Source organism: Pelodiscus sinensis, chromosome 19 (genome assembly GCF_052426305.1).
Source record: "Pelodiscus sinensis isolate ZL-2025 chromosome 19, ASM5242630v1, whole genome shotgun sequence".
Lineage (NCBI taxonomy): Eukaryota > Metazoa > Chordata > Testudines > Trionychidae > Pelodiscus > Pelodiscus sinensis.
The window spans coordinates 1163528-1187362 of NC_143070.1; the positions used below are offsets into that span (position 1 = coordinate 1163528).

At 66.5% G+C, this 23835-nt stretch overlaps 2 protein-coding genes across 4 annotated transcripts; both read right to left on the reverse strand.

Annotated features, from left to right (window-relative positions):
- Positions 1-52: 52 nt before the first annotated feature.
- On the reverse strand, positions 53-6421 carry LOC142823568 (major histocompatibility complex class I-related protein 1-like). 3 transcript variants are annotated; one of them, XM_075914809.2, is made up of 8 exons: positions 6292-6421; positions 4938-5198; positions 3730-4005; positions 2569-2844; positions 2284-2388; positions 1635-1667; positions 1150-1182; positions 53-898 (listed from the first exon to the last, which is right to left on the reverse strand). In XM_075914809.2, the coding sequence occupies exons 1-8, from the start codon at positions 6347-6349 to the stop codon at positions 888-890; spliced, it is 1053 nt and encodes a 350-aa protein (XP_075770924.2). In that variant the 5' UTR covers positions 6350-6421; the 3' UTR covers positions 53-887. The 3 variants fall into 3 exon arrangements, with proteins under 3 accessions (XP_075770924.2, XP_089627785.1, XP_089627784.1); XM_089771659.1 differs by having other exon boundaries at positions 6274-6377; XM_089771658.1 differs by lacking the exons at positions 1150-1182; positions 6292-6421.
- A 5828-nt stretch (positions 6422-12249) lies between these two features.
- LOC102461131 (major histocompatibility complex class I-related protein 1-like) lies at positions 12250-21568 on the reverse strand. The gene is made up of 12 exons (XM_075914803.2): positions 21189-21568; positions 19653-19913; positions 17900-18175; positions 17122-17397; positions 16610-16717; positions 16121-16153; positions 15720-15743; positions 15181-15219; positions 14831-14863; positions 14409-14432; positions 13642-13674; positions 12250-13313 (listed from the first exon to the last, which is right to left on the reverse strand). The coding sequence occupies exons 1-12, from the start codon at positions 21460-21462 to the stop codon at positions 13219-13221; spliced, it is 1476 nt and encodes a 491-aa protein (XP_075770918.2). The 5' UTR covers positions 21463-21568; the 3' UTR covers positions 12250-13218.
- Positions 21569-23835: the final 2267 nt, after the last annotated feature.

Below are 23835 nucleotides of genomic sequence, written 5' to 3' on the forward strand. Positions count from 1 at the left end.
ACAGCGGCCGGACGCTCCATCGCCCCGCGGCACAAACGAGTCGGTTCCGCGGTTCCTTGTGTGGAGAGTTTATAGCAGATCCATTTGAACAGCCGTGTAACAGCCTCACGCCCGGCCGGACAGCTCCCCAGCCGCAGACCCGGAGCAGAACCCGCGGCGGCCGGACCGGGGCCCACACAGAACCTGGGACAAACAGTCTCCAAAGTGCTTGAAACGCAGAGTAACACACCTCCAGACACACACACGGCCCTGTAACAGGCATCTCCACAGACTCCAGTTTGCTTCCCGTTTTCCAGAGAGGGGAAACTGAGGCATGGCACCAGGGAAAGGAATCCCTCAAGTGCCACGCGACAAATGGGACCCCGGAGTCCTGGCTCCCAGACCGGGCTGCTCCCAGGGATGTCCATGATGCACCGAGGAAGCTTTCATTTCCCAGGGGGCCATGCGGCAGCCTGGCCAAAGCCATCTTGTGGGTTTTGGCCAAAATCCTTCCCTTTTCGGGGCCAAACTTTTCGGTTTTCCACGTGGCTCCCCCTCCCCCATCCCTTGGGAGGTGCCTCCCGGCTCCGTGCACCCGAGGGAGCCGCGGTCCCTGCCCGGAAGGGCTCACACACAAACCGAACCCTGCCGCGATTCGGGCCAGCTGTGCCCACGGGGCTGTCCAGTGAGGGTGGCAGAGCAGAGGGCCGGCCGTGCCCACGGGGCTGTCCAGTGAGGGTGGCAGAGCAGAGGGCCGGCCGTGCCCACGGGGCTGTCCAGTGAGGGTCACAGAGCAGAGGCCACGCCCACCACAGGGCCCCACGGGGGGGGGGGTTCAGGGGCGGTGGGGCCGTTCCGTGTCAGCCCCCGGTCGGTCCGTGTCTTCGCCATCCGGATGCTCCGACCGGCTACGTTCCACCTGCAGGAGGGAGACACGGGAGAGTCAGGGGCAGCCCCGAGCTGCGTCCACATGGGTCAGAGGGGGCTGGCATTGGGGGGCTCCCCACAGACCCATCCCCCAGGGAGACTGCCCCACACTCTCCCCCTTGCAGGGACACCCCCCATGCCTGGGACGCCCTTCAGCAGAGGAGGGGGAGCCCACAGACCCGCAGCTCAGGGCTGGCCCCACAGAGCCCTCGGTGACGGCCCCGGACAGTCTCCCCCACGTACCGGAGATGGAGCTGTCCGATCCGCTGTCGCTGGCTGTGGGGGGAGGAGAGGAGAGGGTCAGGGCCTGGTGGGGTGTGGCAGGCTCCCCTGGACTCAGCCCCCCACCTCTCCGCCCCACAGGGAACAGTCGGGGCGACCGGATTGCGATAGACCAGAGGCCAAGGGGAGCGGGGGCCGGAGAGGTGGAGAACGCGGGCAGGGGCTGGGCGGTTGGGGAACGTGGGCAGGGACCAGCAGGGGACAGGAGCAGTCTCCGGTGCCTGATTTCCAGGCTGCGTTCGGGGCGGCCTGGGGGGAGCTGAACTCCGGCTGGGGTCCCCGGAAATGGGCGTCAGGCTGGGGTACCAGGAGAGTCTTAGGGCAGGGACCCAGTGCCCCTGGGGCGTTGGTGGTGCCCGGAGCCAGCTCCCCGAGCTGCACAAACGGGTGCTGAGGCCGGGGGGGGGACCGGGGGCGCTGCTTGGCGTGGGGGTCGGCTCACTCACCTGGCGCCTGTGAGTACAGCTCTGCCTTGGGCCCTGCGGGGAGAAGGCAGCTCTCAGCAAGGGCCAGACCCGGCCCGCGGGGTGGGGGCCAGCAACAGCCTCCCTCCCTGAGCTCCCCAGCGTGTGCCTGGCTGAGCCCCCTCAGGGCAGACCCATGGCAGCAGTGCTGGGAGGTGCAGGGCAGGGTGCTGGACATGGTGCGGGGGCAGGGTGCAGGGACAGGGTGTGGGGCAGGGTGCAGGGCAGGGTGCGGGGACAGGATGCGGGGCAGAGTGCGGGGCAGGGTGGGAGACAGGGTGCAGGGCAGGGTGTGGGGCAGGGTGCGGGGCAGAGTGCAGGGCAGGGTGGGGGACAGGGTGCAGGGCAGGGTGCAGGGCAGGGTACGGGGCAGGGTACGGGGCAGGGTGGGGAACAGGGTGCAGGGCAGGGTGCAGGGCAGGGTGCGGGGCAGGGTGGGGGACAGGGTGGGGGACAGGGACAGGGTGGGGGACAGGGTGGGGGACAGAGTGCGGGGGCAGAGTGCGGGGCAGGGTGCGGGACAGGGTGTGGGGCAGGGTGCAGGGCAGGGTGCGGGACAGGGTGTGGGGCAGGGTGCAGGGCAGGGTGTGGGGCAGGGTGCGGGGCAGCCCAGGGACCCCCAGCTCCGTACCTCGCTGTCTCCTCTTCCACACCAGTGCGACCAGCACGGCGGCCGCCCCCACGGCCAGGATCACTCCAGCCACCGCCGGGATCAGCAGGGGGTCAGACTGCGGCTCTGAAATGGGGACAGGGCGGGGGCTGGGAAGGGAGCAAGACACTCCCCCACCCGGCTCCCCCATCAGAGTCAGCCCCTCCCCTCCCCCTCAGTGCCCCATAGCCCCCCCTGCCCCTCCCCCATCACAGAGTCAGTGCCCAGTGCCCACCCAGCTGGCTCCCCCCACACCCGCAGTCTTACCCCACGTGGCCTCCAGCGGCTGGGCCAGGCTCTCGTGCTCCACGTGGCACCGGTAGAGGCCTCTCTCCCGGGGGTCGACCTGCACCGTGGCCCAGGCGTGGTAGGTCCCGTCCCCGTTGGGCAGGACCCCCCCTCGCCACGTCTCCTGCTCGCGGCTCGCCCCCTTTCGCAGCCAGCGCATGGCGATCTCCCGGGGGTAGAAGCCGTGGGCCCGGCAGGTGAGGGTGGAGGGGCCGCCGGGGTCGTCTCTGCTGGTGACCCGCACGGCCGGGCGCTCTGGGGGAGGGGAGCAGAGGGGTCAGGGCCGCCCCCGTGGCCACCTCCCGGGTCCCCCTTTCCCCAGATCACTCATAAATACACTGACTAGGCTGGTCCCGGGACAGACCCTGGGGGGCCCCGCTGGCTACCCCTCTGCACTCGGAAAACTGACCCTTTATCCCCACCCTTTGGATCCTGCCTCGTAACCAGACGCGCCCAGCCCAGCGAACTCCCTGCTCCCGGCGCAGACACCCAGCTGCTGGGAGGGGCCCAACGGGGAATCAGGCTCCAGCACCAGGAACGTCCCTGCCCCCCATGGCCCCAGGGTGACCCTCACCCTGCCCGGCCAGTACCCCCCGGCCTGGCCAGCCCCCTGGCCTCTCCTCACCTGGCCAGCGACCCTCGGCCATCTCCCCCCTGCCCGGCCAGTACCCCCCTGCCCGGCCAGTCACCTGGTCTACCCGCACCTGGCCAGCGCCCTTGGGACTCACCCACCCCAGCCAGTCTCCCGGACTCACCCCTCCTGGCCAGCCCCCCGGACTCACCCCTCCTGGCCAGCCCCCCGGACTCACCCACCCCGGCCAGCCCCCTGGACTCATCCCCTCCTGGCCAGCCCCCCGGACTCACCCCTCCTGGCCAGCCCCCCGGACTCACCCACCCCGGCCAGCCCCCCGGACTCACCCCTCCTGGCCAGCGCCCCCCGGACTCACCCCTCCTGGCCAGCCCCCCGGACTCACCCCTCCTGGCCAGCCCCCCGGACTCACCCCTCCTGGCCAGCGCCCCCCGGACTCACCCCTCCTGGCCAGCCCCCCGGACTCACCCCTCCTGGCCAGCGCCCCCCGGACTCACCCCTCCTGGCCAGCCCCCCGGACTCACCCACCCCGGCCAGCCCCCCGGACTCACCCCTCCTGGCCAGCGCCCCCCGGCCCAGCCGCAGGTACCGGCGCAGGGCGTCCAGGCACTCCAGCTCCAGGAAGTTGCGGTAATACTGCAGGGCGACCGGGTCGGCGTTCCAGCGGCGCTGGGTGGCCTCGGCCTCCCGGGCAGGGGCCTCCCACCGGTGCCGGGCGGCGTCGTACACCAGGAAGTCGCCCCCGTCGAAGCCGAAGCGCCGGAAGCCCCCGGTGCCGCCGTCCGCCTGGATCTCGCAGCCGTAGGCGTACTGGAAGATGTGGAAGCCTGGGGGGGAGAACGGGGGGGTTGGGACTGGGACCCCCCGGGCTGCTGCTGGGTCTGTGACACCACCCCCCTGGATCCCTCAGGCCCTGCTTAGCACAGGGTCTGCCCCCCCTCCGGGGCCCTGCCTTGGGCCCCCTGAGTGCCGGCCCGGGTCTGCCCACTGCAGGGTCCTGGTAGGGCAGGGTGCACGGGCTGGGAACAGAGAGGGGCGGAGGGAGCCCCGGCCAGCTGGGGGCGCGGCACAGACCCTGCCCCAAGCACCTCACCGTGCAAAGAAACCGGCGGGGAAACTGAGGCACGGGGCCGGGAGCTGACTTGGCTGCGGTCACCCAGCACATCGGGGAAAAGAGTCACAGCCAGAACCCAGGCGTCTTGGCTCCCTGCCCCACTCTGCTCCAACCACTAGACTGCACTCCCCTCCCAGAGCCAGGCATGAACCCAGGCATCCAGACGCCCAGGCCCACCCGCTCCAACCACTAGACTGCACTCCCCTCCTGGAGCTAGGCATGAACTCAGGAGTCCTGGTTCCCTGCCCTGCTGTGCTCCAACCACTAGACCCCGCTCCCCTCCTGGAGCTAGGCATGAACTCGGGAGCCCTGGTTCCCTGCCCTGCTCCAACCACTAGACCCCGCTCCCCTCCTGGAGCTAGGCATGAACTCAGGAGTCCTGGTTCCCTGCCCTGCTGTGCTCCAACCACTAGACCCCGCTCCCCTCCTGGAGCTAGGCATGAACTCAGGAGTCCTGGTTCCCTGCCCTGCTCCAACCATTAGACCCCGCTCCCCTCCTGGAGCCAGGTATGAACCCAGTTGTCCTGGCTCCCTGCCCCACTCTGCTCCCACCACTAGACCCCGCTCCCCTGCGGATGAGCCCCGGAGTCCTGGCCCGTCGTGCTGGGCTCTCGTTCCCGCTGCCCGGCCCCTGGGCGGACTCACCCCGGCTCTGGTTGTAGAGGTGCTGGTGGCTGCGCACCTTGCCGCGGAAGCAGGCCTGGCGCACCTTGTGGACGTGGTTCTCCCGCTCCCAGGCCTCGGGGGGGGCCGCCTGCATCCAGGGGGCGCGGGGCCGCATCTGCTGGGCCTCGCCGTCGTACTCCACGAACCGCTGCCCGTCCACGTAGCCGGCCACCGTGAACTCGGGCAGCCCCGGGCCGGGCTCCGAGACGGCCGTCAGAAAGTACCGCAGCGTGTGAGAGCCTGGCCGGGGGGGGGGGGGCTGTCAGCGGGGTCTGTCTGTAGCCCCCTCCCCAAATGCTGGGAGAGCGTCCCATGGAGACCCCCCTCAATACCCAGCATAATGTCGATGGGGATTGACACATGGAACACAGAGCGAACGGGGACTCACCGGCAGCCGGGAACAGTGCGGGGCGCCTGACACACAGTAGGGAGTGAAGAGTTGTGATAAGAATGGGGGCAGTGGGGGGAGCGTGGGCACAGACGCCCCACACACACTCGGCCAGCAGGGAGGGAGGAATGGACAGACAGACACACGGCCAGCGGGGAGGGACAGCCGGATACACCCACCCACCCACACAAAACCAGCGGACAGAATCCCTGCCTGGCCCGTGCACCCCCATACCACAGCCTAGGCACAGAGCCACACCAGGGGGCTGGAGAGGGCATGGGGGCAGATATGGGGCAATGGCGGGGGGGGGAAGAGTCGCCGTCAGAGCCCCTGTATCACAGGGCCAGCCTGGGGACCCTCCACCGCCAGCCCAAAGGGTGGGTTTGGCCCCAGCTCCCAGGGCGCTCCCAGCCCCCCCCCCAAAAAAAACTTCAGCCACAATCTGCTGGCACCTCAGATGCCACCCCCAGGGCAGCAGCCTACCCCAGCGCCCCCCCAAACCGGGACACACACACCCCTGACCCCCAGCGCCCCCCCAAACCGGGACACACACACCCCTGACCCCCAGCGCCCCCCAAACCGGGACACACACACCCCTGACCCCCAGCGCCCCCCCAAACCGAGACAAACACACCCCTGACCCCCAGCGCCCCCCCAAACCGGGACACACACACCCCGACCCCCAGCGCCCCCCCCAAACCGGGACACACACACCCCTGACCCCCAGCGCCCCCCCAAACCGGGACACACACACCCCTGACCCCCACCCCGAGGGATAGAGGAACCGCCCCGCCCCCGCTGAAACTCACCACCCCCACCCTCCCAGAGCCTGCCCCCCCCGCTCTAACCACTAGCCCCCACTCCCCTCCCAGAGCCAGGGGGAGAACCCAGGCGTCCGGGCCCCCGCGGGGGGAGGGGTTAGCTCACCCCGTTTGCCCCACTCACGTGACTCCGCGCCCCCCAGCAGCAGCAGGAGGGGGAGGAGGCTGCCCGGGCCCCCCATGCCGCGCGGTCCCTGCGCCGTGTGTGGGGCTGGCGGGGGGGGGGGAGCCGGGAGGCCCCCCCCCCTCCCCGCGGGCGTTTCCTGCCCGTTGCGACAGAGCCAGGCGGCCGGGCGGGGAGGAAGTGAGATGCCAGCACAGCGGGGGGGAGCCCCGGGACCGCACCCAGCCAGCCACCCTACCCTGACCCCCCCGCCAGTCTCCCCCCCGCCGACACCAGCCCCCCAGTCACCCTCCCCCGAGACCGGCCCCCCCTGCAGACACGGGGCCCCCCATTACCTGACGTCCCCCCCCCCCCGCCCACATCCCCCTCCCTCCCAGCCAGGAGCCATCTCCAAAGCAACCAAGGGATTTAGGAGCCTTGGTCTGCAAGTGTTTAAACCTCCCCGAGCCCGGAGACACCCCAGGAATCCTGCCTCCCAGCCCCTCCCCTGCTCTAACCACTAGGCCCCAGTCCCCTCCCAGAGCCGGTAGAGACCCCAGGAATCCTGGGTCCCAGACACCCCCCCCCCCCTGCTCTAACCACTAGGACCCAGTCCCCTCCCAGAGCCAGGGAGAAACCCCAGGAGTCCTGGCTCCCTGCACCTCCCCCTGCTCTAACCACTAGCCCCCACTCCCCTCCCAGAGCCAGGAGAGACCCCAGGAGTCCTGGCTCCCTGCACCTCCCCCTGCTCTAACCACTAGCCCCCGCTCCCCTCCCCAAGCCAGGGCGAGACCAGCGATCCCACCGGCAGGGGTTCGAGGGGGGGGAGGGGAGCGCTCCCAAGCTAGTGACTCCGTTGAAATCGATGGGAGTTGGGCCCGGAACCTGCCTCAGCCCCTTTGCCCCCCCTTGGAGATGTGGCCCCCAAACCCCTTGGAAACGGGGTTTCGCCGTCAGCTGCACTTGGAAACGGTCCCTGGACTCCCCTCCCCCCGCCCACCAGCCCTTCGTCCTCGCCTTGCCCTGCCCTGTGCCCCCGGGGACCCAGCCCCTCGTTCCGCGCCAGGCCTCTCGGGGAGGGGGGGGGCGCGTCCTGCTGCCCATCACCCTGGCCTCCCGGCGCCTCCCACTCAGGCTCTGCCACAAACAGCCACGCTGCCGCTGGCTTGCAGGGAGCCTCTGCTCTGGGTCACACCCCCCAGCAGGCCCTGGGGTGGCTCAGTCTGCATCCCCCACCCACCCTCACTGAGCGGCCCCCCCGCCCCACCTCACCGCCCCCTTCGACCCCTCCCAGCCCACGGCAAGGAGCCGGCTGCTGGATTCAGGGCAGCAAGGCCCAGCTCCGGGGGTGGGGGGTGCCTGCCCCCATGTGTCTGGCACGGGGGCCGGCCCTTGTCCCTGGACCCAGGCCCGGCTGCGGGGTGGGGGCTCCCCGGCCGGGTCCCCTGGTCCCAGGCCCGGCTGCGGGGTCGGGGCTCCCCGGCCGGGTCCCCTGGTCCCAGGCCCGGCTGCGGGGTCGGGGCTCCCCGGCCGGGTCCCCTGGTCCCAGGCCCGGCTGCGGGGTCGGGGCTCCCCGGCCGGGTCCCCTGGTCCCAGGCCCGGCTGCGGGGTCGGGGCTCCCCGGCCGGGTCCCCTGGTCCCAGGCCCGGCTGCGGGGTCGGGGCTCCCCGGCCGGGTCCCCTGGTCCAGGCCCGGCTGCGGGGTCGGGGCTCCCAGGCCGGGTCCCCTGGTCCCAGGCCCGGCTGCGGGGTCGGGGCTCCCCGGCCAGGTCCCCTGGTCCAGGCCCGGCTGCGGGGTCGGGGCTCCCCGGCCGGGTCCCCTGGTCCCAGGCCCGGCTGCGGGGTCGGGGCTCCCCGGCCGGGTCCCCTGGTCCAGGCCCGGCTGCGGGGTCGGGGCTCCCAGGCCGGGTCCCCTGGTCCCAGGCCCGGCTGCGGGGTCGGGGCTCCCCGGCCGGGTCCCCTGGTCCCAGGCCGGGCTGCGGGGTCGGGGCTCCCTGGCCGGGTCCCCTGGTCCCAGGCCCGGCTGCGGGGTCGGGGCTCCCAGGCCGGGTCCCCTGGTCCCAGGCCCGGCTGCGGGGTCAGGGCTCCCAGGCCGGGTCCCCTGGTCCCAGGCCCGGCTGCGGGGTCAGGGCTCCCAGGCCGGGTCCCCTGGTCCCAGGCCCGGCTGCGGGGTGGGGGCTCCCCGGCCGGGTCCCCTGCTCCCAGGCCCGGCTGCGGGGTCGGGGCTCCCAGGCCGGGTCCCCTGGTCCAGGCCCGGCTGCGGGGTCGGGGCTCCCCGGCCGGGTCCCCTGGTCCAGGCCCGGCTGCGGGGTCGGGGCTCCCAGGCCGGGTCCCCTGGTCCAGGCCCGGCTGCGGGGTCGGGGCTCCCAGGCCGGGTCCCCTGGTCCCAGGCCCGGCTGCGGGGTGGGGGCTCCCAGGCCGGGTCCCCTGGTCCCAGGCCGGGCTGCGGGGTCGGGGCTCCCAGGCCGGGTCCCCTGGTCCCAGGCCCGGCTGCGGGGTCGGGGCTCTCAGGCCGGGTCCCCTGGTCCCAGGCCCGGCTGCGGGGTGGGGGCTCCCAGGCCGGGTCCCCTGGTCCCAGGCCGGGCTGCGGGGTCGGGGCTCCCAGGCCGGGTCCCCTGGTCCCAGGCCCGGCTGCGGGGTCGGGGCTCCCAGGCCGGGTCCCCTGGTCCCAGGCCGGGCTGCGGGGTCGGGGCTCCCAGGCCGGGTCCCCTGGTCCCAGGCCGGGCTGCGGGGTCGGGGCTCCCAGGCCGGGTCCCCTGATCCAAGCCGGGCTGCGGGGTCGGGGCTCCCAGGCTGGTTTACCACCGGGCCACGGTTCCCCAGGCCGGGGTGCGGGCGGGAGGGTGGCGAAGTGGCAGTGGCCTGTTGCAACCCGCACAAGAGCCGCTTCCTCTTCCCCGCTCGCCCCTCAGCAGCCGGCACATGAGGCTGAGTCACGTCCCCCCCCCCCCCCCCCCCGTGCGCTGCCAAGATCCGGTGCCAGCCCGCAGCCCGGCCCCGTGGGGTTATACAGGGGCAGTGGGGAGCTGGGCTCGCGCCAGGCCCAACAGCAGACCCCCCCTGGCCAGGCCGGCTGGAGCAGCGGGGACCCTGCCCCGTGGGCCCCACGCTGCCCACAGACAGGCCGTGGGACGTCCGAGCGTCTCCCCTGCGCTTTACACACTGCCCCAGGGCCAGGCCGGGGGGGCCGGGGGGTCTGTGTCCTATGCTAGTCGGTACCAGCCAGCGGCCTCCTAGAACCGAGTCAGGAGCTGGCCAGGGCACAGAGCACTAACAGGAGCCCCGACGGGGGTACCCCTGGCAGCCGGCTCGGTGCTGCGGGGCCGGGGGCCGGACATGGGACTTGGCTGGGTTTGTTGCAAGCCAGGGAAGGGCGGAGGGAGCCACGGTGCCCCTGGCAGGTCTCTTGGTGCACCCCGGCGGGACGGGGCCCCCGTGTGAGAACCACGGGGCTCCTGCGCCCGACCTCCCACCCACACCTTGCACCCTCGGCCCCTGCTGCACCCCAGCCCCCACCCAGATCCTGCAGCCCCACCCCTGCCCCGCTCACTGGCAGCCCCGTCCCACACACTGAGCCCCAGAAAAGTAAGTGGGGTCAGTCCCTGCCCCTCCACATGGCCTGGCGACACCCCCCCCCCACGGCCCGGTGACGCCCCCCACGCTGTTCCTGGTATTGCTTCACGGTACCGAAGGGCGTACCTGGCGCCCCATTTCCGCGCAGTGGCCTCGGCCCGGGGCGCTGCCACCACCCACGTCAGCGTCTCTGTGTCAGAGCGGACGAAGTTTCTCCCATCAAACGCAAACTGGTCCAGGCCCCGGGTGTCATTGTCAGCAGAGAGGGAGCAGCCATAGGTGTGCTGGGAAGTGTGAATGTCTGGGACAGACGGACACGGAGCCCCAACGCTAGGTACGGACAGACAGACACGGAGCCCCAACGCTAGGTACGGACAGACAGACACGGAGCCCCAGGGCTGGGTAGGGACAGACAGACACGGAGCCCCAACACTAGGTACGGACAGACAGACACAGAGCCCCAGGGCTGGGTAGGGACAGACAGACACGGAGCCCCAGGGCTGGGTAGGGACAGACAGACACAGAGCCCCAACACTAAGTATGGACAGACAGACACGGAGCCCCAGGGCTGGGTACGGACAGACAGACACGGAGCCCCAGGGCTGGGTACGGACAGACAGACACAGAGCCCCAACACTAGGTACGGACAGACAGACACAGAGCCCCAGGGCTGGGTAGGGACAGACAGACACGGAGCCCCAGGGCTGGGTAGGACCAGACGAGGCTCTTGGTGGCAGCAGTGGGAGCTGGTGTGATAGTTCACAAGGTAACAGCCCCTCTGGCCCCTTCCCTACCCCCCCACTCTGGGGCCGGGCTAACGGACACAGGGTGGGGGCACCAGGCACCCTCAGCCCAGCAGCAGCTATTCAGCAGCTGCCGTTGTAGCAACATTCCCTCTGATTGTTTCCATCCATGTGCGGAATACATTTTATTCTGTGCACCGAGGCATGTGCGGAGGTGCACCCTCTGTAGAAGCCCCTGCTGCCGGCTGTGGGTGCTCTGCCAATCAGGGAGGGAGGGGGGCAAAACTTGCAGACCATACAAAAGGACTCTCAGTCCAACGCCGACTGCCAGGAGCCACGAGGGGACCTGACCGAACCGGGCTGGCGGGCAGCCCAAGGGCGGGTGGAATTCAGGGCTGAGAAATGCCAGGTAACACGCATGGGGAAATAGCACCCCCGCGGGACATCCAACGGGATGGGTCTGAATTAGCTACAGCTACTCAGAGAGATCTTGGAGTCACGGGGTAGCTCTCTGGAGACAGTGTTCAGGGCGGGCACACACGCCAGCCAGAGTTAGGCACCATTAGGAAAGGATTAGCCCCGCGTTTCTCAAACTGTGGGGCCCAACCCCCGGGGGGGTCACGAGCAACTTAGAGGGGGGTCGCAGCTGGATTCGGTTTTTCTCTTGCAAATATTTGTGTGTCTCTGGCATCTCAACAGGCAATGCAGTGCCACTGATCACACGATTACCGATAGTCGGGCTCGGCGGCCCTCGCAAATGTGTTGCATGTCTCCAATGTCTCCACTGGCGATCTAAACGCCACTCCCGTGATCTCAGACTGTCGGGTCCAGCTTCTTCCACAAATATTCGTGTGTCTCTGCCGACGCGGCGTAGCGTTTACTAGAACAACCTCTTTAATAGTCCTTGGAGTGTCTGTGAAGTTCGAGTCTTATCAATTATTATAAATGTATAAAAACGGATCTGTTATTTTACATTTTTAGCCTTGCAAGATGGAAAGGTTTTTGTTGGGTGGTAAGCGAAAAGCTGATGGCAAATCTACCAATATTGTTGATAAAAATAGGCCTAATCAAGAAAGATTAGTTGATGAGGATAAAATAAATTTACTCTTCCATAAAAAATGACAGGGACGAGTAAAGCTGAGGCTCTTTTCGATAGAAGGGATAGCTTTATGAAGTCACATCTCTTATGGAGGTTGAACAGCCAATGATGGAGCACGCTCTACGTCCGGCTGTAATAGAGAACTTCACGCATTAATACGCCAAGAATCGCCTGGTGCTATTGGACACACTGTACGATTCATAGGCAAGCTCTCGCTTTGAAAGATTTGAGCCCGGCATTGGTAAATGTTCTACAAGCAACCATAAATGTTGTGAACTACATAAAACCAGGCCTGTAAAGGGAAGGATGTTTGCAAGGTTTTGCAAAAACTTCCTTGCTGTTTTACTGAGAGTTAAGAAGGCTGCCTCGGGGAAACGTTTTGACACGTGTTTTTGAACTAAGGAATGAACTTCACCAGTATTGAATTGAGGAAAGGCAGAGTAGAGCACCCGTGTTTATCGACTGTGATATCAACATGAAGTTAGCATATTTAAGTGTTCAATAAGCTGAACACTCTTAACACTTCACTGCAAGGTGGTAATAATAATATTCTTGAACTCTACGATAAATTGAAAGCGTTTATTAGGATAGTTGAACTGTGGCAGAGCAAAATGGAAAATTCAAATGTAGACAGCTTTCCTACTTGAAAACAATGCATTGAAAGCAACACCACACAGTAGCGAAGATGTGGAATTTTGTGTTTTAAATCACCTTTCTTTAAAATTTCACTATAAGAAATCTCTCAGATATGGATATTGAAAAATTGGATTGGATAAGGAACCCATTTAACGCTAAACTAATAGCTGGTACACTCACTGCTACGGAGGAGCAAATCAATGATCTCTCTTCTGCTTTCAAAATAAAATTCTCAACCATGTGTCTGTGAATTCTGGACCAGTGTGCAAAATGAGCACAAAGAATTAAGCGAGAAGGCTGTGAACAGACTGGTCCCGTTCGCAAAGCCAGGGTTTTCTGCAGTTGCTGCTATGAAAAGCAAAGATCGATCAAAAGTAAATCTGGAACGAGAAATGAGAGTGGCCATCTCCACTACGAATCAGAGAACCACAGGGCTGGAAGAGATCTCAGAAGGTCTTCAAGTCCAGCCCCCTGCGCTAGGCAGGGCCAATCCCAGATTTCAAAAATGATGCAAGAACAAACAAGCTCGTCCTTCACATTAAACAAGACGATTCCAAATTTGATTTTTCGGTCTGTTTCCAATAACAATGTCCTTATCGGCGTATTTATTTCTTGTCCAATCCTAGCCCCAATAAAATGACTAGCTCTACTCGTGGAGCAGTGAGGGAGGGCTCACACGGGAGCAGAGAAGAAGATGGAGCGCATGCGGCATTTTCTATTTAAAGTCACCGTGTGACCAGTCGGGGGCGTGGCTCGCACTGAGCGTGCTCAGTTACACAACTGAAGCCGCTGTGTTCACTTCCCCCCACATCTGCAGCGGCGCCCTGCCCTGAGCGCAGGCGAAAGCTCCAGGCCTGGCTCCAGACTGGACGACGTCTGCGCGGGAGTCGCTGGGCAGCTAGGCGGGGTCGGCCCCGGGCAGGAACGGCTCAGCTGATGGGGGGAGATCGGTCTCCCCAGGGCCCCCCACTAGCGGCTCCCTGATCTCCAACTCTGCAGGAAGGAGACAAAGAGGGGTTGGGGGGAGCCCGGAGCCGTGTCCGTCCGCAGGGACCAGGGCCTGACCTGGGGAGGGGCTGCCCCTGGCCCAGACCCTCCTCCAGACCCTCCTGCAGCTGGGGGGGGGGATGCCCCATAACCACAGGGTCACTGAATCAAGGGAAGGAGGAGGGAGCCTCCAGGCTGGTTCATTTCACCCCGTCCCCTGGGAGCTCAGACTCCCCCACTCGGCACCTGGGGGGCCCGCTAGAGGGGCAGGGCCTGGGGGGCTCTGGGGGTTTGGCCGGGGGGAACCAGCACCCTGGGCTGGATCAGCACTTACCTTGCAAGCTGCTGTCATAGCCGCGGTCACTGCCTGTGGGAGGGAGAAGGGGGGTGAGCACCATGCAGGGAGCTGCGCCCCCAGCCGATCCCCCGACCCCACACCCATGGGATCAGACCGGGCTGAGCAGGGCATCTGGGCCAGGCAGGGATCGTGGGAAGGGGTCAGAAAGGCAGCAGGGGCCAGAGCCGGGCAGACCCAGCTTTAGGTAATAATCCCCACAATGCACCGGGACTGGAGGCCCTGTGGGGTGCTTGGGATCTCAGGGGATCTGGGTCTGTGACGAATGGGAGGAGCGTTACCCATTCCCAGACCGCCCCAGCCTCTGTGTTCACTCCATCGCCTGGGAAGGGCCAGACCCAGAGACAGCGGGGCCCTAGGATACGTTGGCAGGGAGGCCACAGAGCCCCCCAAAAGCGGGGGGGTAGATTTTGAAAAAGCAGGATCTGCATGTGCCCCAGGACGGACGCAGGGAGGCGAGAAGCCAGGAAGGGGGCCTGGGGTTGCCAGCGATGTCCACGCCTGGGACAAGCGTAACCCTTGGAACCACAGAGACGTGAGTGGAGCAGGGGGTGTTTGGTTAGACGCGACTGGGCTATTTCCCCTGTAACGCCCACTTTAACTTTACAATCCCAGGGGAGCGATTCTCTGGGCAGGACTCCGCATGGCGGGGGGGGGCTCTGGGCGGGGGGCTCCCCACAGAGGTCTCTGTCATTTCAGCCCATGGCCACGGCTGCAGCTCCACCTCCCCTCCCCCCCATACTTACCACTGCTGGATCCTTTCTCGCTGCCTGTGGGGGGAGAAGGGGGGGTCAGTCTCTGAGCCCAGGGGGGCCAGTGAGTTCCCAGGGTCAGAGGGATTCCAGACCCACCCACCCTTTAGCTCCCCCAGTCAGGGTGGGGCTATCACTGCTGGGGAGTCCTGACCCCAGGCTGAGCGGGGCTGGGAGCAGATGATGGGTTCTCACTGTGGGACATCAGGGACCGTCCCTCCCAGATCTGCCCGGGGGCCTGACCCAGGTGCTAGGAGAGGAGGGCCCCTGGTTACCTGCTCTGCTCACAGGTGACCCCCAGAGGAGTGTGGGGTGCATTGACAAGCCCTGTTCCCAGCCCCCCACGGAGATCCTCCCCTGCCTGGAACCCCTGCGGGGGGCTGTGGGGCTAAGAGCCCCGGCCATGAACCCCTTACCTGCCACAGAGGAGTTGGAGCCCTGGGTGCTGGCTGTGAGAGGGAGGAAAGAGGGGGGTTAGTGTCTCCTGAATCAGCGAGACAGGCATCTCCCGAGGGATTGGTCCTGCTCTCACCCCCTCCCCAGCTCACCCCTCCTGCCCCAGCCCATACAGGGCGCCACCCAGAGCTGCCTGGGCAGAGCCAGACATTGGGGTGGGGGGGCTGGCCCAGCTCAGAGCAGAGGGGCTGCACCCCCAAAGGTGCCTGGCTGAGCCAGCGGGGACGGGGGCTGCTGAACAGACCTGGAGGGTCCTGGGCTGGGCCGCACCCCCCACCCCCGCCAGCTGCCCAGCTGGGCTCAGACTCACCCGGAACCGGAACCATCACGTGGCCGCCGGCGGGTTCCCCTGCAGAGAGAAGGCAGATCCCGTGAGTGGGGCCAGAACCGGCTCCGACCCCCGTCCACGGCCCAGCCCGGACCCCTGGGCTCAGCGGGCGACTCCACCCCCCAGGCAAGCCGGGCGTTAAGGAGAGGACAGGGACCCGGTGCCACCAGCCCCCTCTCCGGCTCCGGCCCGGCAGCCCCCAGCTCTGGTGGGAATGGCCGGGGGTTTCAGGGTCCTGGTATCTGGGTCCCAGCCCAGCTGTGGGGAGGAGAGAGGCCGAGGTACCGGGGGAGGGGAGGGTCACTCTCTGCCCCCTCCTCAGTTTGGGGGAGCTGAGGTACAATGGGCCCAGCTGCAGCCCTGCCCCCTCCACCCCCCGAGCCCTGCAGCCTGGGACCCTCCCACTCGCAAAGGGGAGCCCCAGACCTGGCCCTGGACCCAGCCCAAGGGGGGGCTCTGGGCAGGGTCTCCCCAGAGGTCTCTGTCACTGCAGCCCAGGGCTGGAGCCCCCCGGCACTTACCCCTGCTGGATCCGTTCTCACTGACTGTGGGGAGAAAAAGGGGGGGTCAGTATCTGAGCGGGGGGGGGTCACAGAGCTCCTGGGATCACAGCCCAACTTGGAGGGGTTCCAGCCCCGCCTGCCCCCTTAGACCCGCCCTCGCCGGCTATCTGCTCTGGGAGTCGGGGACCCCTGCTGGAGGGGGGCCTGACCCCCCAGACTGGGGCAGGGGACCCAGGTGTGGGACCTCAGGGAGCTGCCAGACCTCAGTGCAAGGAGAGACGGGGCCCCCGGTGACCCCCCCCATGGGGAGTGTGGGGTGAACTGCCCCACTCCCCGCCCCCCAGAGATCCCACCCCTGCCTGGAACCCCTGCAGGGGCGAAGGGCCCCGGGAACCCCTCCATGAACCCCCCCCCTTTACCTTCCAGAGTGAAGATGGAGCCCTTGGCGCCGGCTGTGGGGGGAAAAGGGGGTTAGTGTCTCCCAGACTGGGGGGGCCCTGCCTGCGATTCTGCCCTCACCGCCCCCCCCCCCCCCCCACTCCCTCCTGCTCCAGCCCAGCCTGGACAGGGAGCCACCCGGAGCTGCCTGGGCAGAGCCAGACATGGGGGCAGCGGGGTCCTGCCGGGCACGGCTCCAGCCAGAGCGGCTGCACCCCCAGAGCACGAGCACCCTGGGATGGCAACGCAGGGGATTGTGGGTAATTGGCTGTGCAGGGGGGGCGGGGTTTAATGCTGGGATCCCAAGGTCCCAGACCCGGGATTGGGCGCCAGCAGTCCGGCCAGGCTCACACCTGGAGCTGCAGGTCCCGGGGAGCCGGGCGTCCTGATGCCACTCTGGCCCATCCCCCTCCCCCCGACAGGGGCTGGATGGTGGCTCCCCGGGGCCCCACACTGACCAGCCCCCTTACCTGAGCGCCGTCTCCACCACAGAAACACCCCGAGTATCCCCACAAGCAGCACAGTCCCCACGACAGCCCCAGCGATGGCCGCGGTCAGGACAGAGGAAGGTGGGGTCTCTGCAAGGGAGCAGGGAGTGAGAGACCCCCCCCACTGCATTAACCCCCCCAAAAACCCCCACCAATGCCCAATGGCTCCGTGTTCCCAGCCCCCTTCCCCCTCCACTGCCTGGGAACCCGGCCTGGCCCTGAGCTCACACCCCAGCAAGCCAGGACTCCCCTTCCAGCCCGGCCCCCTTCCCTCTGGTTCCCACCCAGCTGACTAGCAGCTCGCCCTCAGCCACATGTGTGTTTGTCCTGGAGGTGCACATTGCCACGTGCCGCAGTGCGCCGGAATAAAATTTATTCCGCACATGGACAGATAAGGTTAGTGGGAACACTGGTCACCGGTGGGGCTGGGGGACCCGCTGCCCTGTGACACCCCCCGATTTCATCCAGTTTCTACCCCCCACCCCCATCCTTACCCCACTTGACGTTCAGCGGCTCCTCCAAGCTCTTGTGCACCACCTGGCACCGGTAGAGGCCTCTCTCCTGGGGGTCGATCTGCACCGTGGCCCAGGCGTGGTAGGTCCCGTCCCCGCTGGGCACGACCCCCCCTCGCAACGTCTCCTGCTCTCGGCTCGCCCCGTTTCGCAGCCAGCCCACACCGATCTCCCGGGGGTAGAAGCCGTGGGCCCGGCAGGTGAGGGTGGAGGGGCCGCCAGGGGTGTCTTTGCTGGTGACCCGCACAGCCGGGCGCTCTGGGAGAACATAAGAGTGGCCAGGCGGGGTCAGACCCAAGATCCAGCCAGCCCAGTGTCCTGTCTGCCCAGAGGCCCCATTCCCAGCCTCTGACACACAGAGACCAGGGACCCCAGCCCTGCCCAGCCTGGCTACCAGTCATCAATGGACCCAACCTCCATGGATCCATCTAGATCTTTATTGAACCTTGGTCTTCCCATCATCCTTTGGCGAGGAGTTCCACAGGTTGATGGCTGCTTATTCATGTCATTGGGTGCCCCTTAGCTCTGTTATGGGAACAAGTAAATAACTTTTCCTTATTCGCTTTCCAGGGGCAGAGGCAATGGGCCCTGACTGGGGGGGGGTCTCCCCACCCTGACAGCACAGAAGGGGGAGCCCCCAAAAGGCTCAGCTGATCCCTAGGGCTCCTGCACCGTACGCCAGCCCTGGGCGAATGGAGTCAGTGTCAGACGGGTGGGGAGGGGGTCCCGCCTCCCGGAGGAGGGGTTCCTGCCCCCTCACCTCTTCTCTGCAGCGTCTCCTTCCCATGGCCCAGGTACGTCCGCAGCCACTCGACACACTTGTGCTCCAGGTAGTCCCGCTGCTGCTGGCTCAGGTGCCGGTCGCTCTCCATCTTGCCCTTGGTGAGCTGGGCCTCGTTGCTGGGGGCCACCCAGTTGTGGGTGTGGGTGTCGTAGGAGAGGAAGTCCTGCCCGTCGTAGCCGTACCGCCGGAAGCCCCAGGAGCTGCCATCCGCTGGCAGCCAGCAGCCGTAGGCGTACTGGAAGGTGTGCTGGCCTGGGGCACGGGGAGCCACGTGAGACACGGCTCCGGCCACGGTGCCCGAGGTGGCTCCTTAGAGCAGGGCCCCTCACTGCCCCCCCACCCCAGACACCCGGGGCCAGTTGCTTGGGTGGCTGCTGAATGCGATTCCGGGCGAGGGTCGGGGGTATGGCGGGGCCGGGGTCGAGGTTAGCAGCACTATGCGGCGTGAGTGGAGGCGTGGGCAGAGTTAAGAGGAAGTGTGAAAGCCACAGGGAACGCCGAAGAAGCGGGAGCCCCGAGGGAAAGCAGGAAGCATCCTTGTGCCGGACGCATCGACAGGCGGAGACACGTAAGCGCAAGACCCGCGGGAGACAGGGATGGAACCGGACAAGCGCCATGCGGGGAACCGGGGAACCTCGCGCAGGGACGAAAGGCTGCAGCCTGGCCCTGCAGCGCCCACAGACCCACATGGGACTTTTCCAGTCTAAACATGGGGGCTGCCCTCGCTGCCCGGGGCCAGCCCTGCCTTGGCCTTTCGGCTCAGCCCACAGAGCCCGGCCCCTCACGCAGGGACCATCCAACCGGCCACTGTATTGACTCGAGCCACCACCCACTGGGAACGATAGAAACATCGGTGTGTGAGTGTGTGTGTCTGTGTTTGCCTCTCTCTGTGCCTGTATCTGTCTGTGTCTGTATTTGTGTCTGTGTTTGCATATTGGTGTCTGCATGTCTCTCTGTGAATGTGTCTGTGAGCGTGTCTGTATTTGTCTGTGTGTATTTGTGTTTGTGTATCTGTGTCTGTGTGTTTGCCTCTCTCTGTGAGCGTATCTGTCTGTGTCTGTTTGTATATTCGTGTCTGTGTCTCTCTCTGTGAATGTGTCTGTCTGTGAGCGTGTCTGTATTTGTGTCTGTGTGTATTTGTGTCTCTCTCTGTGAGTGTGTCTGTGTCTCTCTGAGGCTCTGTCTAGACTACAAGCCTTTTTCGATAAAGGGATGTAGATTAGGCACGTTGACATTGCAAATGAAGCCAGGATTTAAATATGTTGCGCTTCATTTGCATATTCGCGTTCTGGCGCTATTTGGAAATAACAGACGCTGTTAAGATGCGGTTATCTGGAAAGAAAACCCTTCTCTCGAAATAACCCGTATTCCTCAGACAATGAGGTTTACCAGTTATTTCGAGAGAAGGGTTTTCTTTTGAAATAGCCGTGTCTACAGCGTCTGTTATTTCCAAATAGCGCCAGAACGCGAATATGCAAATGAAGTGTGGGATATTTCAATCCCGGCTTCATTTGCCATTTCGAATGTCTTCGTTTGCATCCCTCTCCCGAAAGAGGGTGCCAGTGTAGACATACAGACATACGCACAAAGGGTATTTGCGTTTGCACGTGTGTTTTGTGTCTGTGCGTGTCTGTGTGTGTGAATGCACGTGCTGTTCCCATGCTGCACTGCCCACACGCCCCCCCCCGAAGACCCCGCGGCCCCTGGAGCGCGCGGCCCGGCCCCTCACCCCCACTCTGGTTGTAGCGCTCCATGGCGATGCGGACGTTGCCGTTGAAGGCCTCCTGCCAGCCCCGGGCGATCCAGGTCTGCCGGTCCCAGTACTCGGGGCCCTCGGCCTGCATCCAGGGGGCCCGGGGCCGGGCCTGCTTCCCCGCGCTGTCGAACTGGAAGAAGAGCTGGTCGTCCAGGTACCCGACCACGGTGAACTGGGGCAGCCCCGGGCCCGGCTCCGACACGGCCGTGTAGAAATAGCGCAGCGAGTGGGAGCCTGGGGGAGAGACCCCGTCAGCCAGTGGCCCCTCCCCCAACAGCCCCAAACCGGGGAGAGACCCCCCCCATGAGCCAGCAGCCCCTCCCCCCACAGCACCAAACCGGGGAGAGACTCCCCCCATCAGCCAGCAGCCCCTCCCCCCACAGCCCCACAGCAGGGGAGAGACTCCCCCCATCAGCCAGCGGCCCCTCCCCCCACAGCCCCACAGCAGGGGAGAGACCCTCCCCATCAGCCAGCGGCCCCTCCCCCCACAGCCCCAAACCGGGGAGAGATCCCCCCCATCAGCCAGCAGCCCCTCCCCCCACAGCCCCACAGCAGGGAGAGACCCCCCCATCAGCCAGCGGCCCCTCCCACCACAGCAGAGGAGAGACCCCCCCATCAGCCAGCAGCCCCTCCCCCCACAGCCCCAAACCAGAGAGAGACCCCCCCATCAGCCAGCGGCCCCTCCCTCCACAGCCCCAAACCGGGGAGAGACCCCCCCCCATCAGCCAGCGGCCCCTCCCTCCACAGCCCCAAACCGGGGAGAGACCCCCCCCCCATCAGCCAGCAACCCCTCCCACCACAGCAGAGGAGAGACCCCCCCCCATCAGCCAGCGGCCCCTCCCACCACAGCAGAGGAGAGACCCCCCCATCAGCCAGCGGCCCTTCCCCCCACAGCAGGGGAGAGACCCCCCATCAGCCAGCAGCCCCTCCCCCCACACCCCACAGCAGGGGAGAGACCCCTCCATCAGCCAGCAGCCCCTCACCACGCCCAGCCCCTCAGGAGAGCCGAGACCCCCCCACATGGTAAGAGGTTATGGGGCCGCAGTCACTATGGGGTCAGGGGCCCCAGTCCCCGCTGACCAGGGTCCCGCAGCACCTGGTGCGACAGGGCCCCCCAGACTGACTCCCCCCAATATCCCTTAGCGGGGGGCGCTCTCCCAATGGGGGCACAAAACCACACGGAGGGAGGAGGGCTCGGCGAGGTGTCGCCACGAAACCCAGCGTCCCATGGGGAGGGGGCAAAGGGAGCAGGAGGGGAAACTGAGGCGCAGGGGCCGCGGGGCAGGAAGCGGGGCAGGCGCTGACCCTGATCGGAGCGAAGCCCTGCTCCCCTTGCCCCATAGCCACTGGCAGGGCGCCCCCCCTCGGGACCATCCCCCCGTCCCCGGCTGTTCAGGAGGGTTCAAGGGTCCGGCGCCCCCCGGGCCCGATTCTGGCTTCACTCCGGTTTTACTCCCGCTGCTCCCTGCGCGTCGCGTCACACCCCGGCCCCGCCCCCCCAGCACTCACCGGAGCAGCCCCCCGGGAGGGCGAAGCCCCCCAACAGGAACAGGAGGAGGGGGAGGGGCACAGCCCCGCCGGGCTCCACCGCTCTGCCCCCCATAGCGCCCGACAAGCGGCTCCCGGACTCGCCTCGCCCCGGGACTTTGCCCGGGCGCGGCCGGGTCCGGCCAGGAACCTCGGGGAGGGGGAAGGGAGCGGCCGCCCCGCGCCAGGTCGGAGCCGGGCCCGCGGAACTGAAAGCGAAAGTGTCACCGCGGGAGGCCCCATCCCCCGCCCGCATCCGGGCCAGGGCTAGGAGGGGGAGGGGCCGGCAGCCGGGACTCCTGGGTCCCTCCCCGGCTGGAGCAGGGGGCTGCTGTTCCCGGGGGGGGGCGGGGGGCACTTAATGTATTTTGGGACATGGGCACAGGCCGGCTCCCCTCTGCGCTGCTGGAAGGGGCGGGGCCTGAGGCAGAGGGGGTGGGGCGGGGCTAGGCTCCTCCCCCCGAATAGTCTGAACTGTAAACAAAGGGTTGGTGGCGCCTCCCCCCCCGGGGGGGGCCATTTCAGCAGCATCCGGCTGCCCGAGCGGCAGCCTGGAAAAGGGGCCGGGTGCGGCCCGCGGGCCGGATCACTGTGCTAGGCGGGCCGCATCCGGCCCTCAGGCAGCATCTTGCCCAGCCCTGGGCTCATGGGCTAGAGAAGGGGCGAGGAACCGGCAGCCCGGGGACAGAATCCGGCCCGGCTTGTCTGGATCTGGCCCCCGGGGCTCAGGGCTCCCCCACCCCTGCACTGGGGAGTGACGCTCCAGTCCTGCCTCCTGGCCCCACACCCCCACTCTGCTCCTGCTCCCTTCCCCTCCCACCAACTCCCCCCCCCATTCCTGCACCTGCCCAGACCCCCCCCGCCTGCTCCCTGGCAGCCCCCTCCCACACACTGAACCCCACAGTTTGGGCCCGCCCCAGAGCGTAGGGGGCCCATGAAATCTACTAGCCCTGACCCCCTTCCCTCCCCTAGTGTGCGGGAGAAAGGAGAAAAGAATCGTGGGATATTTTTTTTTTGGCTTCTCATTTTTGTGCAGCCCCCGACCGATTTTTCTGTGGGTCAGCAGCCCCCGACCCAAAAGAGGTTCCCCGCCCCTGGAGCCAGGACTCCTGGGTTCCTTCCCCAGCTGGAGGAGGGGAGCAGGGGCTAATGGTCAGAGCAGGACTCCAGCTCCCTGGCCCCCATCATGCCCTGCTCCTGACCCCCTGAAGAAACGGGGCCCTGGCTGCATCCCCCCCCCCCCCCCGGGGTGTCTCTACACAGACCTGGGGCTACGGATCCATCCCCGTGGGGCTGTGGCTGCTGCCTGTTCCCCCCCCCCCCCCACTCCAGGGTAAGCCGTCCCTGGGCCCAGAAGGTTACAGAGGACCCCCTAAGGGGTGGGAGGAAGGGCAGGCTGGAAGGGGGGGTCTAAAAGGAGGGGAGTGTCCCTCAGGGAGGGTTTCCAGCCCCTCCCCCCAGCTGCAGCTTCTCTTACCTGCCCCCCAGGTGTTTCCTGAGCCCCTTGCAGACCCTCACGGGGTGAGCTCCAGGGGGACAACCCCCCCCCAGCCTGCTGCCAGAGCCGTCCCAGGTCACCCAGCACCATTCATTCCCCGTGGGTGCTTGGGAGCTGAGGTCAGGCCAGGGAGCAGCACTGAAAGGCTGTTGTTCCCATTGACCTGTGGAACTCACTGCCACATGATGTAGCTGACCACAAGAGCTTAGCAGGACTGGAGGCTCCCATGGGCTTTTTAAAAGACTTGATCCCCTAGACATGGGCTGTGACGTAGTTGGGGGGGCTGTCTGCTCTGTAACCCAGTGTCCCCCCCCCCGGCTGTGCTGTGTGATCCCCACTGACTCACCCACATGTGGATTGGCCCAGACACCCAGTCCCAGCCTGGACAGGTAACAAGACTCTTCCCAGGGGGAGACAAAGGGGGGGAGGAGGAGACAGACACCTGGCTGGGGGTCAGGGCCTGGGAGCTGGGGGAAGCATGAAGGAAGCAGACTAAGTCCAGGACAGGGGGGTTCAGGGGCCCATGGACCCCTCCCCCAAGAGAACCAGGCTGTCTGCCCTGGCTGCTATCCCAACATCACGCCTGTGCGGCGCCGTATCTCTGAGAGCCAATAACATTTCCTGCTCTACTGGCCGACTGAGTCACAGCTGGCTGCGGACGGGGGTGCAGGGTCGGGGGTTCCCGGGCGCGTGCTCACACCGGCCACTCTGCAGTTGTCCACTAGGGGGCGACCTACCCCTGGAGCAGCTGGCCCTGGCCTGGGCAGAGCCGGGATACCAGGGTAGATGGGCCTGTGGCTCTCCCAGGGTAACTGTCCCTCCTGCCCCCTTGCGCCCCTCTGAGCCAGGGAGCCCGGTCTGTGCCCTCGCAGTCCCTGGCCTCTCCCAGGCCCCCCTCCTCCGTGGGGTCCTGCACCGATTTCCCCAGGCACCGGAGTCCCAAGCCCGCCCCACTGCCCCAGTCAGCGAACAGCTGGGTTTTCTGCTTGTCAGGCCTGGAGAGTTAAATCCAGCTCCTAGCACCCAGCCTGGGTGGATTCACAGAACCCCGGGGGGGCAGAGCCCTCAGGAGCCAGCGGGTCCAGCCCCCGGCCCACGGCAGGACCAGCCCAACTCAACCATCCCAGCCAG

What these genes read in the sequence shown, in the direction of transcription:
- LOC142823568 (XM_089771659.1), bottom strand. Translation starts at nt 6,349, where the DNA reads ATGGGGGGCCCGGGCAGCCTCCTCCCCCTCCTGCTGCTGCTGGGGGGC. An exon ending in GCCGCTGGAGGCCACGTGGG is followed by an intron (nt 2,389 to 2,568) that starts GTAAGACTGCGG and finishes TCCCCATTTCAG; the next exon opens with AGCCGCAGTCTGACCCCCTG. An exon ending in GCTGTACTCACAGGCGCCAG is followed by an intron (nt 1,183 to 1,634) that starts GTGAGTGAGCCG and finishes CTCCCCCCACAG; the next exon opens with CCAGCGACAGCGGATCGGAC.
- LOC102461131 (XM_075914803.2), bottom strand. Translation starts at nt 21,462, where the DNA reads ATGCGGGCGGGGGATGGGGCCTCCCGCGGTGACACTTTCGCTTTCAGT. An exon ending in CCTCCCGGGGGGCTGCTCCG is followed by an intron (nt 19,914 to 21,188) that starts GTGAGTGCTGGG and finishes TCTCTCCCCCAG; the next exon opens with GCTCCCACTCGCTGCGCTAT. An exon ending in GCCGCTGAACGTCAAGTGGG is followed by an intron (nt 16,718 to 17,121) that starts GTAAGGATGGGG and finishes GCTCCCTTGCAG; the next exon opens with AGACCCCACCTTCCTCTGTC.